This window comes from Carassius carassius, chromosome 15, assembly GCF_963082965.1.
Source record: "Carassius carassius chromosome 15, fCarCar2.1, whole genome shotgun sequence".
Taxonomy (NCBI): domain Eukaryota; kingdom Metazoa; phylum Chordata; class Actinopteri; order Cypriniformes; family Cyprinidae; genus Carassius; species Carassius carassius.
In genome coordinates, this window is record NC_081769.1 from 29,185,559 (window position 1) to 29,201,869 (window position 16,311).

Below are 16,311 nucleotides of genomic sequence, written 5' to 3' on the forward strand. Positions count from 1 at the left end.
TCGTCCACGCGCTACGAAACCAGAGCATTGAGTATAGAAACGTACAGCCTTCAAACTACGAAACTGTCCAATCAGAGCCAACGAGCAGTCACGTGATCCTTATGCAATTCAGCAAAGATGAATTTTCCCTGTTTTCTACTAGCTTAATTTAGATTTCATCAGAACCAGAAAAGTAGAACCCAGAAGTGATTACAACACACAGCTACTTGAGGCAAAGAGTAGATGGGATGTTTATACCATTACCAAACTATATGCTTTGCATAAAAAAAACAGGTATAAAAGACAGCAAGAATTGTGATAAAGGCTTTTAATATGCACAACACTCAAAGACATGACTACAGAATTAGCAAAATATAGTTTATAGAGCAGTTCTTATTAGAAATATGTTGTAGTTTGTTTATTTAAAAAAAACTAGGAAAACTCTTCAACTTCTTTTGACATCTCCTGGAAAATAAAAGAAAATACGTTAATAGGCAGATAAAGTAAATAAGCCTTATGTATATTCTGTTGATTGTACAGTAAATAAAAACATGCTATTTGCCATTAAACAATGTTTCATACAGATATATATATGTATTCTTGCATCATCTAAATGTACCTGTATAAGTGCAGTTTTGTCATAATCTTTCCTGTGTCTATAAATGCTCTGACACAGCACAGCATAAAGTTTCTCCAGCTGATTGACCTCATATCCCTCCGTCATGTCCACAACTCTCTGTAGAAGTTCCTGAAAACAGAGATTGAAAACACCTTTCCAATGTAGAAGTTAATTTAATGCACAGTTTTCCCACTATCTGTTTTTTTTTTCCTGAAGTTAGAAGATCTGAATTACTTTCAGTTTGTTGTGGTCCACGATAAGAGGCATGCTCTTCTGCTCCAGGATCTTCATGGCAGCATCCACACTGATGAGACTCTGCTGTTCAGCCTGCATCTTAAAACCTCTTGTCATCCGCCTCAGTCTGAACTCTGAAAATCGCATGCAAACTCAATTACTGCTTTATGGTCACAGAAACAATACAATTGTTATAAAAATAAATGCTGTTTTTTTTATTTGCTAACCTGTTCCTGTGTTGTCCTCTGCACTTGGCTCTGTCCTCTTAGGTTCACTGCCCTCCGATTCTTGGACATCATTGTGGCCATCAGTGGCATTATTCTGGACGGTCTCAATATTTATGACCTCGTCCTCTGCAATACTGCCTGTATTATCAGGTTCTTGTCCATCATTAGGGATGTTGTTATTCTGTGCTACAGCAGAGGATTCTGTGGGTTCCTCTGCACGAGTACAGCCATCAGTCTCCATTGACTCACATTCAACGTCTTTCATATTTTCAGCATCTTCACTCTCAGCCAGTTTTCCATCTTCATCTTCCTCCTCCTCTTCATCTCCTGATTCTGCTGTGTTAGGGTCTTTAGAGTTCAAATTTGAGCAAGACTTCTTTCTGCGGATGAATCCATTTCTCCATCGGTTTTTTCTCTTCTTTTTCATCTGTGAAGCTGTGGATAGACAAAATATTTAATTCACAGCTCACATGAAAAAGCCCACAAATCTAACTTAATGCCAAAAGTACTGGAAAAATATTTTAAGTATACAAGTCAATGCTAAATGTTTTTTCTTCGCGACAAACTTCAACTAGAAAGAGATGCCAATCTCGCTTGTTTTACTCGACAGGTGTCAAAGAGTTTTTTTGATTCGTATCTTTACAGAAAACGATACCGATTAACTAATAAATAAAAAATCTGATCAAATTAAGTAGTGGTCATAAAACTCACATAAAAATGTTTATGTGAGCAACAGTGTTTTGCTAGAAGCGGTTTACTGACTGTGCAGCACAGCCACACGTGCCACAGTTATGTTTGGGATAACTATTTTAAATGCCATAATGTCAGTTGAAAACATTGCAATTGTTTTTAAAATACAACACTGAGAACCATGAATAAATTTAAAGGGGTGCGTTCAGTGGTCTCCATTACGGGATAGGAAACAAAACAACAGATCCTAAAACCTCAAATTGTACATCATGGATGGCAGTTTTGAGAGGCTCTACAGCATTGAAGTCAGGCAGTACAGTTCTGTTAAGCCTGGAACACACCAAGCCGACGGTCGGCCATCGGGCAGTTTTTGCACGTCGGCCGACTAAGTTTCCTCAGTGTGTTCCGCACCGTCAGCTGAAATTGGTCCTCGTCGGCTTTTCTTCTGCCGAATCGGCGTCGGGCCGTCGGTGAAAGAGGGAACTCTGATTGGCTGTTCAGCTTAGTGAACGAGTCAGTGGACGAGAATAATAGCAAAACAGCGAGCAAAGTCAAAACGGTACAGATAGAGGCTGTTCTAATGATATGTCATCTTACCTGATTGTTCCTTGGTGAATATTTCAATATTAACATGAGAGGAGTGGAATAAAGTGTTTAGCAGGATTAATATTCAAAACAGTAAGCACGCCCTGCTTTGTTTACGGTTTGTATAACTTCAGCCGGCAGCGTCAGTTTCCCTTTTTGAATGACGAATATGGGCGAATATATCTGCAGAAATAGACAGTTGTCTCATTTACACGCAGGCGCAGAACGCGCATTCTACCTAACAGTCGGCAGTAGTTCTCTCGTGTGTTCAAGTGCAGCTTTTTACCCCGATGCGAGGCGACAACACAGTTGGCTTTCATCAGTGCTAGTTCGTCGGCGTGGTGTGTTCCAGGCTTTAGTCACCTGTATTCATTCCTGTTTGACGTGGTGATATCACTGCTTGTACTGGCACAGGTGTAGCATTTTTACTGGCTGCCGGATCATTTGTCTTTTGTTCCATTGTAGCAGAAACCTTTGGCAGCACGTGGTAGTAGGCAGGAGTGAATCGTGACGAGGTGGAGCCTAAAAATAAAACATTAGAAATGTGAGTGATGGCTACAGTCTCACTCCTATCCATATATGATCTAAAGTAGTGTCAGTGAAACCTCGTCTGCTGCGAGACTCCTTGATCTCAGCGCAGATCTTCTCAAAGTCCTCATCTAATTCATCTCTGATTATGGCATGCACAGTGTCCTTGAGAGCACAGGCACGGTGTCTGATGAGCCGATCTATTACAAGCACAAACATAGTTATGCACGCTATAGAAATTACACAATTATGCAAAACACACTTTGAAAGAGATAGTTCTATCCCTAAAATTTGACGATTTTAGCATGGTGATGGAAATGACATATACAATATAAACAGTAATATCGTAAAATAATAGTACACTTAAACTGCCAGTAGGTGGCAGAAAGTCATGATGAGTGAATAATTTTTTTTAACTGATTCCTTCAAAGGACTGATTCATTCAGAAACAAAATAAGTGATTTTCTTTATGAATGGGTCACTGAATCATTGGCTCCAAACCATGGATTCATTCAGTAAAGAAACAGTTGTGTGTTGTTTCGAGATGCACAACAGTTCAACTACGGCTTTGTTTGGAACAATTAAAAGTCTAAAAGTTAACACAATATGAACTTTTTTTTTTATTAAACTACTGTATAAAAGTCAAAATCACATCTACAATCATGCAGATATAGAACTGTTTTCTATTTCATAGCTAAAATTCTCAGCCTACCTGAGGGGTCTCTGTCTGGGTTGTACTCAAGGGCGTTCTGCCAGATCAGATCCACATCCTGCAGGTAAGCCCCCACAGTGTCATACTTGTGCAAATCAATTTTGGAGAGAACTGTGGACAGGTCCATAGGCTGTTTGATGACTGTAGTGTAATCGGGAACCTGTCCCCCCCCCAAAAAAAAAAAAACACCTCAATGAACACATGGCACTGTTTCGCAAATATACAGAAGGCCATCTTCACCCTTTACCTCCTCTGTGTCCACAGGCTTTGTAAAGGCCTTGAAGCGTTTGTCCTGAGCCAGTCGGTTGGTGACATCCCGCAGGAAGAGGCGGAGTTCCCGGAGCGTGTCCTCTTCCTGTTCCTCTAGTTTCTGCATCTCCTGCTCAGAGAGCTGGCGGGGAAGCGGTGGAGGGGCCACCGGTAACACCTCAAGTGCCTGGAGGACTAAGAAGAAAATATGAGTTATCAGAAATGTGCATGAAAATACTAACAATGTGGAAACAATTACAGAAAAAATAAATAAATAAAAAAAATACTCACCTGCACCTCTCTTAGACGCTGGTGCTTTAGCAGCTTGACTTAAAATAAGATCCTCAAAGAATCTGTGCCTCTCCTCCCGAGATGGAAGTGGAACATTGAACACCTCCCCATACTCAACATGGAAAAGGTCCTGCACCTTTAAACAGGTAAACAATAATAATAAATAAAAAAAACATTTTATTCTGTAACTTTGTAGAAGATGAAATGCATCACAACTGCCATTTTATTTACAAACAAGCTCCAGTACTGTATATAAAGTACACGTGGTACCTCAGGATAAAGCGTGTGGTGAGGAAAGCTGCATGTGGCGAGGAGGAGGCAGGGGCAGAATGAAGGAATGTCCTGCAGGAGACTGATGAATGTGGCCTTTAAAGTGGAGCTCACAGTGTCCCACCAGCACTGAATGTGTGGAATATACAGAATGCTGGGTGCGGTTCTCCTCGCCTCACAGAAAACCTGATGTACAATTCATATCGACAGTCATTTAATAAAACACATTTCTCCATGTATCTTGATTTCTAGTATAAATTCTATGTGTTCACCTGTGCACAGGCCTCTTCTGGGGTGGCTGAACTGACCCCATACAACACAGCAACGTCAAGTGTATAAACGGTGAACTTCTCCAGGGCGTGAAGTATAGCAGGAGCCAAGTGTGAGGACTGACCAGAGCCTGATGTCCCACAGAGCAGCAGTCTGGGTCTGAACGAGGTGGGCTGCTGCAGGGCACTCCTATAATACATGTAATGAAAAAAATTAAGCACAGTGATGATAGGCAGGTCAAAACAACACCAAATATACCACAGGCTGAACATGTTTCTCTAATGTCATCAGTGAAATTCTTTTGCTATATTTTGAAGTTTCAAGCTTTGTCTCAAATACTTGCTGAGATGCCTACCAACAGCATTAAAAGGCAACATATAATAACAAATAATATATGTATATAATATAACAAATAGTTACAAATGTATTTTATTAGAATAATAATCTAATTAAATTTTTACTTTTACCTATTATGTTTTATATATGTGAACTCATGTCTGTCTACAGAGTTAAGTGAAACCACATATGAAGAGTTCAGTCAAGAAAAGGGAAATTGTGCACATGTATGGAAGTAAAATAATGACTTATGTCTTTGAAACAAAAAAGCATGCTGAATAGCACTATCTGAAAAAATAATGCATTGAATTAACAGTACTTGCATTTTAATTGTATTTCCAGGGCTTGCATCTTTAGGTCCTGAAATTTAACATAGTTGTTCGTTTAAGCTGTGAATAATTCAATAAAAAATATTTCACACACTTTTTCATAATTAAAAAATCAATAATTCATATTCACGTTCCAGAATTCACTTCCAAAATATTAAATCGGTTAAAAAATACGATGTATAATTTTCGACAGGCAAATTTCGGTCCATTTTATTTCACTTTCCAAATTCACTTCCACAAATTCAGTGGTTAAAATTCAGCAGATAATTTGCCCTTTCACATCCGGGAGCTGCAGGAATAGCAGTAGAGCACAGAGACATGATCTCCATCTGCTGTCAGTCGCTCACCAGCAGGTGGTGCAAGCGGCTTCTGATGAAGACCAAAGCAACAGGTGGATTAAGTAATACAGTTACAAAAACTGATCTGCAGAAATTAAGCAAGCGCTAAGCAGAAGTTTTGATTATCGGGGCATGTGGAAAAGCTGATTGTGCGTATGTTTATTTCAAAATCTTTGCTGTTACCAAATAAGCAGCATTCAAAGGAGATTATAATGGTGTTTTACCCAACGCTGAAGTACAGAACTAACATTACATCTAAGGAAGACATATATTGCTTTCGGTTGTTTAGTTTCCGTAACTTTGTGTCATGGCTTGTGCGTCGCTGTGCTGTAATACTGGGGATCCCCTCACGTCACACTCCAGGATTCCCCATTGAAGAGTAACGCTTCTCAATCAATTAATACTGTGATATAAGACCTCAGATCTCAGAATACATTTTATTGATGATTATGCAAACTTTATAGACAGTTAAGCAGATGTAAAATATGAACGAACGCTCAAGGTTTCACGCGGTTTCCCTCAGAAATCTGTTAAAGAAAAGAAAACACATTTCAGCTCAGCGCACTAACAGTGACAGAGATTAAAAGACAAAACTCACATCTTACTGATGATGCAAACTATATACAGACAGATGAGGATATGAACGCAAAACATTAACGTCTTTTATAGCCTCAAGATATTAAATTATTAAATTCGGCATCTAATTAATACAATATATTACTGTATATTATGTACATTTAAGCAGATGAGCCTCACAAACCACAAAGTTTCGCCAAATTTAACCTTTTTTTTCTTCTTAAAAAGAAAATCAAGCGCAGTAGTTTTATGTTTGATATTTGCCTAAGATCCTTTAGGGACCGTCTGCAAATTTACCTCAAAACGAAACGTAGTACAATAATATATTCAAATTAATCAATTTACAATAAATTTATAATTTACTCAAACTGACTAAATATATATGGCCAATAACTTATTTCTCTTTATATGGACACTACACAAATATTTTAAGAAAAAATTACAATACTTAAACTTTTTTTTTAGGTTTTCGTGTTCAAAACGTTGTATGTTACTAGTATGTTGCTAGTGACCAGACTGACTTGCTACAGTTGAAATTTTGCCAATATCTTCCTCACTGTATATACAGTATATAATAACTCATAAGAAATTACTGTAATTCACATAATTTTTATTTTATTTTACTATTTTATTATGTTCCAAAGGTTGTAGTACATTCCTAGTGACTAGACTGACATACAATAGGAAAATTTCTGCTAATACCTCCCTTGCTGTACATAAAGTACATCAATATTTTATAATACAACATTTGGAACATGAAAAATCCCTTTTGGGGTCTTAGGGATTTTGTTTTGTTTTAAATAATTGTGAATGGCACATACACTATAAGGCAGAAATTAGCAATTTACATGAACTACGTAACTAACAACATACTAGTACAACCTGTGAAACATGAAAAAATCCCTTTAGGTAAATGTTTTTTTTTTTTTTTAAGAAATGTTTGTACTGTACGTAATGTAAGGGAGATATTGGCTAAATCTAACCTGTAATAAGTCTTGTATCTAGCAATGTACTACAACTGTTGGAACGTGAAAACCCTTTCCAGGGACCTTTAATATGTAAATAATTGTATACTGTAAATATATGAAGGGAGGTATTGGCAAAATCTCACCTGTTGAAAATCACTATGAGAAATACAAGATTAAGAATTTGACTGTTATTTAAAATTGTAATTAAAACACATTGGACCTTTTAACCCAGTCAGTGGAATTGTCAGACGGTCCCTTGAGTGCGGTAGCACATTAATAATTTCGTCAGTTTAAATTTTCAGAATTAATATACCTAGATTGTTTTTAACTCATTTTTTAATGTTAATATAAATTGGTTGCATATTGTTAAAACTAATCATAGTATTGATATCTTTGTGGGACTGTCGACTTTATAGATCAGTGGTAATGGAAATCAATTATAAAGAAAATGCAGCGCATTGGATTCTTTTTGACCCCATTTGCTTGCCTGTATATAGTTTGCATAATCATCAATAAAATGTATTCTGAGGTCTGAGGTCTTATATCACAGTATTAATTGATTGAGAAGCGTTACTCTTCAATGGGGAATCCTGGAGTGTGACGTGAGGGGATCCCCAGTATTACAGCACAGCGACGCACAAGCCATGACACAAAGTTACGGAAACTAAACAACCGAAAGCAATATATGTCTTCCTTAGATGTAATGTTAGTTCTGTACTTCAGCGTTGGGTAAAACACCATTATAATCTCCTTTGAATGCTGCTTATTTGGTAACAGCAAAGATGTTGAAATAAACATACGCACAATCAGCTTTTCCACATGCCCCGATAATCAAAACTTCTGCTTAGCGCTTGCTTAATTTCTGCAGATCAGTTTTTGTAACTGTATTACTTAATCCACCTGTTGCTTTGGTCTTCATCAGAAGCCGCTTGCACCACCTGCTGGTGAGCGACTGACAGCAGATGGAGATCATGTCTCTGTGCTCTACTGCTATTCCTGCAGCTCCCGGATGTGAAAGGGCAAATTATCTGCCGAATTTTAACCACTGAATTTGTGGAAGCGAATTTGGAAAGTGAAATAAAATGGACCGAAATTTGCCTGTCGAATATTATACATTGTATTTTTTAACCGATTTAATATTTTGGAAGTGAATTCTGGAACGTGAATATGAATTATTGATTTTTTAATTATGAAAAGGTGTGTGAAATATTTTGAATTGAAATATTCACAGCTTAAATGAACAACTATATAAAATTTCAGGACCTAACAATGCAAGCCCTGGAAATTCAAGGCATTAAAATGCAAGTACTGTTAATGCAATGCATTATTTTTTCAGTTAGTGCTATTCAGCATGCTTTTTTGTTTCAAAGACATGTCATTATTTTACTTCCATACACATGACACTTCATACCACTTATGTTGGTCGTTTAAATGGGATAACAGTACATTGTCACAATAAAACATCAGACTTTGTTTAGAAAATTTCTTATGCTTCCCCATATGCACATAGTCAGCACAGAAATCAGTTCTTTGCATTTCTAACCTCTTCAGATGAAGCGCAGATGCAGACTGTCCGGTGTTCTTCTGACCTTTATTAGTAATGCACACAGAGGACCCCTCATCTTCACTCTGTAGTAGATCATCTAAGATGCCAGAAACACCCTCTAAAATAGAAAATATTTACTTGCATTGATCATGAATTTCAAAATCACTGCGCCGGATGTGTGTTTACTGCTGTGTGTGTGCACGCACTTTGGATGGGATGAATGCAGAGCACAAATTCGGAGTATGGGTCACCATACTTGGCTACATGTCACATAGGGATGGGATGGTATGAAAATTTAATATCACGATTATAGTGACTAAAATTATCACGATTATCAACATTATCACGGTTTTGTTGAAACGAGATAAAAGTGTTCAAAAATAGTTGATGCTCACACTGAAAACATTTCAGCAAGTTTTATATTTAATAATCAACAAACAACTTATAAAACAAGCAACTCTATGCACTTAATTTAAAGAAAGATTAAATTCTGTGGCATTTCCTTCCTTACAATGAAAAGTGTAGAAGCATAGAAAAGCATAGAAAAGTCACTGACTTTCGCCATTCCTTCTCGAAAAAAAACAAAAAAACATTGTGCGCTGCGCTTGCGTCAGACTGTTGCTGGCTGGACATGATTTAATAGCGAGTTATTAAAACCGCGATAATCAAACACGGTTTTAATGATAATTCATTTTTAAACGATATTACTAACCTTCAGCACATTTTATCACGGTTATCGATAAAACCGGTTATCGTCCCATCCCTAAGTCACATCACGTTCACTTTCAAAATACAATCAAGTATTTTTACATAAACAAAACATAAGTGGTACTACTATGGGGATAAGCGAAAGAAATAGTTGTCTTTACCAGCATCTCTTTTCTTCTTGAGGCCCTGCTCTACATGAGGAAAAAGTCTCTGCAGCATCTCCATGGCGTTATTGAGGGCAGAGCTCAGCAAGGGTTCAATAACAGGCGTGAGTGCTTTAGCTGGAGAGGGCACTGCCCTCTGTGAAGCTGGAACTATCTTCGTCATGGCAGAGAGGAAGTCCCGGCCAGTCACGCTGATGGACTCCACATCCAGCAAGAGTTTCTGGGAGGATGCATAGATCTGGGGGTAGCGTCTACGCAAGGCGCAGAGAGCTGCTTCTGAGCACACAGCTTTAATGTCTGCACCACAATAACCTGGAAGCACAGGGAGAGTTTTGACTATTGGTATACAATCAGGGAAGATAGTGCAGTTTGTTCTGGATATGAACTGCCCACTTGGACAGGATGAGACCGTCTGAGGGCTCTGCAAATGCCAGAATTGAGAGAACTAGAGAGTGGGAATACTAAAACAGCTGAATGTCACATAACACTGCTGCTTAAAACCCATGTAAAGCAGGTTCTAGAGGTGTGTTGGAAAACACCAGACTCATTACTGGCACTGAGAAAACTGAGACAAAGGTAAGCTGTTATGTGAGATGCAATCATCAAGTTGTTTCACACAGTGGTACAGGAAAAGCTCTTACCAACACACTTGTCAGCCAACTCTTCAAGAAACAAATCAGACAGCTGCGGGTCCCACTGCCTAGTATGAATCTTCAAAATATCTTTGCGAGCCTACAAATCAGCAACAATGTCTTGTAGGTAACTTTTTAAAAATGCAGTCAAAAAGAAGCACTGGCTAAAGCAGCCAACAACAGAGCTCCAAACTCCTACCTCTCTGTCTGGCAGGTTGAAGAGAAACTCTCTGTCAAATCGTCCAGGCCGTCTGAGTGCAGGATCGATGGAGTCCAGGCGGTTAGTGGCTCCAATAACAACCACCTCACCACGGCTGTCTAGCCCATCCATGAGAGCCAACAGAGTGGACACGATGGAGCTTCAGACAACATCAAGAAACAATTTCATAAGTTTCATAACAGGACAGCAAGAAAAGAATAAAAAAAAATAAACGAAATGCAGAAACACAGACTAACATACCTGTGTATCTGGTCTTGCCGGCTGGACCGAACAGGTGCAATACCATCAATTTCATCAAAGAAAATAATTGATGGACGCATCTGGTATGCCTTTTTAAAATAAAAGATGCAGACCAAATTAGGCATTCATCAATGACGATTTTTAAAGGAAATTTAAATGAAGGTATGATTAAATGTGGGCAACCTGGTCAAATAGGAGGCGGAGCTGTCTCTCAGACTCGCCCACCCATTTGCTGAGGCAGTCTGCTCCTTTTCTCATGAAGAACGCCACCTTCCTCTCACCTTGACTACACTCATTTGCTAGGGCCCGAGCTACTAAAGTCTTTCCTGTGCCGGGAGGGCCGTAGAACAGACAGCCTCTGGAAACACATTGCATTCAATAAACATACATTCTGCATAAGGTGATATTTAGCATTACCTCTCATTTTTGCAAACCACTGATCAGTCATCCAAATACGCATTTTAATGTAAATATTTATCAGTATCATAAATCATACCTTGGAGGCTGAATCTTAAACTTCTCAAAGACCTCAGGGTAGAGTAAAGGAAACACAACCATCTCCTTCAGTGCAGAGATGTGTTTGCCCAAACCTCCAATACTGTCAAAGCGCACCTGCACATGGATACCTAATAGTCAAACACAGGTCTGTACATTTTTTGAATTTCAATACAAATTGCAAATACATACTGTTTGGTCAATTTGCATTGGATCAACATCTGCAAGACTAGCTCCAATTTTAAACCTGTCCTTGTGGATTCCCAACAAATCATCCTTCCGTAAATTCATAGGGAGGCATCTACAGAGAAAATGTGTTAAGATTTTAATGTGTAAAGCTACAAAATTTACAGATGTTGTCTAAGAAACAATTCTTATAAGAGCTACAACAGGTATATAGTAGATTCTCTAATCACATGCACAAAACCAAGTACAGCGGTTATATTTCAGTGCTATATGATTGGTCATGTGTACTCTGCAAGTCTTTGAACTCAGGTGTCTCTGAAAGCATAGCATCTCTAAAATAAAAAGTTACCACTAAAAGCTTTTACCTGTTTATTGACCTGCTACGACTCTTACTTCTCCGCCTCTCAAATTTCTCTTCATCAGAAGAAGAGGATGAGGTAGAGTCACTACTGTGGATGGCATGTCTTCTCCTGAGATAAGAAAGACAAAAGCACAAAAATACTTCTTTAAACTGCAAATAAACATTTATAGCATCAATAAAAAGTATAAACTTTCATAAAATATGCCCCCACCACCTTTATCACAACAGATCTGTCAAAACACAATTTAAATGTGCCCAAAACATTTGTGTAGTAAATATGTTATTGTGACACATCATAGATTGTTGTTTAACAGTCCCACTTTTGAAGTCCTTTAATCATCCACATGCAGATGTGCTAAAGAAAGGCTGCAAGAAAGCTTGGTCTTACCCATCAACCTCATTTCTGCTACAACTACAGCACAAGAAACACAAAGTTGAGTAGAAACACATGAGTGCCTCTGAGATTACTACAAAAACACCACAATGCACAGTACGGATGTGCATTACTAATACTCTAATATTTAGTTTAAATTTTGGGGTGTTTTTTGTATACAATGTATTTAACCACTGCATTGTGACTATTGTGCAGATCCATTTTTGAAAGAAAACCCTGTCAAGTCAATACTCAAATCCAAGACTTTGCTCTTTCTTGAAAACTGGATTGTGTTGATAAAGAATCTGGAGAAAAGCAGATGACTAGTACTGACCTGGTGCCCCTCCTGTTGTTGTACAGTCTCCTGGGACTTGAGGAACTAAATGTATATCTTCGTCTAATTGGGGCGGAATGACGCTTAAAAAATATGCTCTGCTTTTTTGGCTCTGTAATTAAAAAGAAAATAATGAAACAACATATGAAACATAAAAAGATGATCTAATTACATTTCAATGCAAGGTCTGTTTAATGTACTATAACACCAACCATCAAGAGGCGCCTGGTAACGTACAACAGCTTTTCTTTGTCGAAAATCATAGCGCTTTCCATTGTCTTCTTCGTCCTCATCCTCATCTCCCTCATCATTTTCCTCTTCCTCACCTCCTCCATCCTCTTCCTCCTCCTCCTCCTCCTCCTGATCACTATATTCTGGAAATCAAATTTGGTTGGTTTAAGTTTCCAAATATATCTGGGGCTAATATAAATGGTGTTTGTTGGAGGGCTGTGATTCAACAGTAACACAGAACCACTGCTAAATAAAGGTGAAGTAAACACTGGTTCAATTTTAATGGGTTCCTCATTCAATTACCATTCTCCTGGTTGTCTGAACTCTCTTCTTGTCCTCTTACTGAAGGTTTTGTGATCCTCTTCGTTTTTGTCCCAGAGTAAATTCGCAAATTCTAAAAAAAGAAACACAAAAACAGTTGAGTGAAGTCCTGACTGATCGCAACAGTACTAGAGGAGTCAATAACTCACCTCCTCCTCGCTGTCTTTGCTCCTCAGTCTCCGACGCATCTTCTGCATGTCATCCATCTTCTGAAGTACAGCTTCTGCAGTGCTAAAATAGATGAAAACAGTTTATGAGAGCCAAGAATCGTGTAAATATCCACACACAAAGTTTGAAAGTCTGACACATTAGTGCTTAAAAACAGAAATATCAGTTAATTTTCTATATTAGTGCATACTTTGTAATGAGCCGGTCATAGAGGACCGACTGCTTCCTAGCGTCAAGCTTATATCGTGTGATTCTGGAGCTACGTCTCACGGCGCTGTCTTCTTCTCGCCTTTGAATCCGAGCACGAAGGTTTCGAGAAGTGGGAGTTGACTCCATCTCATCTGAAGAAAGAAAGAAAGCAATTTTTAGTAAGCTGGAAACCAACAAAACTGCTGTTGGATGTTTATCAAATACTCTGACGTGCCCACCTGTGTGCTCATCTGCCGACCTCTCCCCCTCTGCCAGAAGTCTTGGAGATTTTCTATGAATAAATAATAGAATACACAGATTAACAAATAACATATAGTAAATACATTATAACAGATGGCTAATGATTAAATAAACAGAGGAGTACAAGAAATGAAACCATGACACTCCCACCTTAAATGCCTCCCACATTTTTCATCTTTTGGAGGAGATTTGCTTGTTTGTCCATTCATATCAGCAAAGGTGACCATATGTCTTCCTCTTTGAGCTCTGCTCCTCATGTTGTTTTCCTCCTTTACAGTCAAAAATCCCTAAAAATTGATCATGCATACTTCGTAGTAGTGTCTGACATGCTATATTCATATATATATATATATATATATATATATATATATATATATATATATATATATATATAGCCTATATATATATATACATATGAACAGTATTTTTTCTAACTATATTTGCAGGACCTCACATTCTATACGTTGACAGGGATTATTTGCACTTTTCAAAAGTGTCACACCACATTACTATTTGCAGGTGATTATAATGGTTAAAGTGTATATATTATTAATCGTTTAACAGTGACCCATAACTTACTTTGTCAATAAAAGTAAATTCTTATTCTGACTAGCCAACTAACTACCCATCTACAGAAATACAAATCGCATTTTTAAATCATAAATTACTCCCGCTGACATACTCTATATCAGTGGTTCCCAAACTTTTCCATTCTACGACCCACCTAGACAAGTGTAATCTATTTCACGACCCACCAAAATATATATATATAAAAAAAAATAAGAAAACGATTGACATTACTTTAAGCCTAATCTTAAAAGTTTGATGACAGAAATTAAGTATTTAATAAAAATAAAAAATTTTCACTACTAATATTTCAGTTTTAATTTTTGTTTACAGACGTTAAAATATGTAGTGTCCATAAAAACGTGAAGCAGGCTCACTCTAGTGAACTGTAATCTGCGCTGCTGTGTTTTGTTGCAGAAAATACATTCATGATCTTCCGTTTGTGTCGGCGAGAACGGAGCACAATCCAACACTTATTTAGAAAAGCATGAGAAGCAAAGCAGAGCTATCTAACACAGTTTTGAGATTAAAATAATTGTGAAATTGGTAAAAAATTATAATAAACAGATGTGTCTCATTTTAAATAATAATAAAAAAAATATATTTATTTTTGTGATGGTTAAATAAATGTTCAGCAATATCTTCAAAAGACTTCTGAACTTTGGCAAATTTTTCTCTAAACAGAGATGATACATCAAGGAAATATTGCAAACTTTTGTACATTTTGTTACGTGGAAATGTTTAAATCTTGTAGTGTTACAATTAATCCTGCATTTGTGCCCTGCTTATGGAATTACATTTGTTTCAATAATAATGAACGAAACTTTATAAAACTGAACGTAACTTTTTCAGAAACTATCAAAAATATGCCATTACAAAAGAAGAAAAACACTATGAAAATGAAAAAAAATTAACTCAGTCGCACAAATTTAACAGGCTCTTCAAATATGCTTCATTCTTTGTTAATGTTTTTCAAAGATTCGTTTTCGCTAATCGTGGATTCTGAATTCATTGCTACAGATTTCGCTTACGTTTCGCAGTTTTTCGTTTGGTGTTTTGACACAAACATCTCATGGGGGTGGTGTTAACAGTGATCTACTCTGATTGGATAGTGAGCTTTTGATGGACAGGTGCTCTCTGACCGGGAAGTACAGACGCCACCCAGTGGCCTCTCTCGTCCTTCACTGTCGTCGCTCCTCTTTTGTATACTTCCTATCTCCTCCGGGGTTCTCGAGACCGGTGAGTGTTGCAGGTGTCGCTCATTTCCCAATCACTCCACGGCTCTCGGCCCCGCCCCACTCGTCACATTCGTGCAGCCCTAGACTGAACTGTGTGAGTGTGTGTGTGTGTTTTTATTGAAACGCAAATTTAGCTGCAGCCAAGTGACTTTGTGTGACCCACCTTGTTCCATTCTGTGACCCACAAGTGGGTCGCGACCCACAGTTTGAAAACCCCTGCTCTATATAAATTATTACCGGTGTATGTCCGACGTAACATTGCACATAAACTTATTTGTTTTGGAAGTGACGTTAACAGGTCGCGCGCTCCTGCAGTTCCCTCAAGCATCCCGCGCTCTTTTAACAGCCAGCTTTGTTTTGCTAACGCGAATAATTTACTGTAGATAAACAAAAACTAACTAACATATTAGTACTTGTAAAGAAAATAAATTAACTCACATTAGCCGGACTGTCCTCGGCGCTTGTTAAACTGTCATCATGGGCCTTTTTCAGCCGCGCGGACTTTCTCTGAGGCGGGTTAAGAGAAAGAAACTCCGAGCTGGAGTCCATATCACCGTTACTGCGAAACATCACCATACTTTACGCGCCTTTTAATACGCTCAGACCATTAGCTGTAAAACTCACTTCTAATAAGTTATGTCTCGCTTTTAATACGCCGAGTACGTTGAACGATAACGCATCGTTTCGAAAACGAACTCCGCTCCTCCTTGATTTCTGGCGCCATAAACAACGTCACTTTCAGTCAAATGGGACAACGCATAATACGAATGCGCTGGCGAGACAGAAACTAGAGCCGTTTAAGCGAATGCCCCCGCAAACAACTAATGTTCTTGTTCAAATTTGAATGTGTTATTCAAATGGATATGATTAAACTAT

The 16,311-nt window shown here is 38.0% G+C and overlaps 1 protein-coding gene across 5 annotated transcripts; it reads right to left on the reverse strand.

The window, feature by feature from the left end:
* Window positions 1-292: 292 nt before the first annotated feature.
* On the reverse strand, window positions 293-16,287 carry LOC132158772 (ATPase family AAA domain-containing protein 2-like). Of its 5 annotated transcripts, none has more exons than XM_059568328.1 (29): window positions 15,874-16,287; window positions 13,781-13,917; window positions 13,609-13,661; window positions 13,371-13,521; window positions 13,162-13,243; window positions 12,995-13,085; window positions 12,673-12,834; window positions 12,461-12,572; window positions 12,142-12,165; window positions 11,758-11,862; window positions 11,399-11,507; window positions 11,208-11,323; window positions 10,895-11,069; window positions 10,712-10,800; window positions 10,451-10,610; window positions 10,261-10,351; window positions 9,617-9,931; window positions 8,745-8,865; window positions 4,657-4,840; window positions 4,385-4,570; window positions 4,115-4,250; window positions 3,822-4,018; window positions 3,575-3,734; window positions 2,940-3,062; window positions 2,698-2,856; window positions 1,060-1,494; window positions 833-966; window positions 599-727; window positions 293-444 (listed from the first exon to the last, which is right to left on the reverse strand). In XM_059568328.1, exons 1-29 carry the CDS (start codon window positions 16,009-16,011, stop codon window positions 412-414), a joined length of 4,107 nt encoding a protein of 1,368 aa, XP_059424311.1. In that variant the 5' UTR covers window positions 16,012-16,287; the 3' UTR covers window positions 293-411. The 5 variants fall into 5 exon arrangements, with proteins under 5 accessions (XP_059424311.1, XP_059424310.1, XP_059424312.1 ...); XM_059568327.1 differs by having other exon boundaries at window positions 4,657-4,843; window positions 15,874-16,284; XM_059568329.1 differs by lacking the exon at window positions 12,142-12,165 and having other exon boundaries at window positions 4,657-4,843; window positions 15,874-16,282.
* Between the last annotated feature and the right edge of the window lie 24 nt (window positions 16,288-16,311).

Bases quoted from the DNA above. Each gene is read 5' to 3' on its own strand.
- LOC132158772 (XM_059568327.1), bottom strand. From the start codon at position 16,011: ATGGTGATGTTTCGCAGTAACGGTGATATGGACTCCAGCTCGGAGTTT. The intron at 10,611-10,711 runs GTATGTTAGTCT...TGTTGTCTGAAG, and splicing joins CGGCAAGACCAGATACACAG to CTCCATCGTGTCCACTCTGT. The intron at 3,063-3,574 runs GTAGGCTGAGAA...TGCTTGTAATAG, and splicing joins CCCAGACAGAGACCCCTCAG to ATCGGCTCATCAGACACCGT.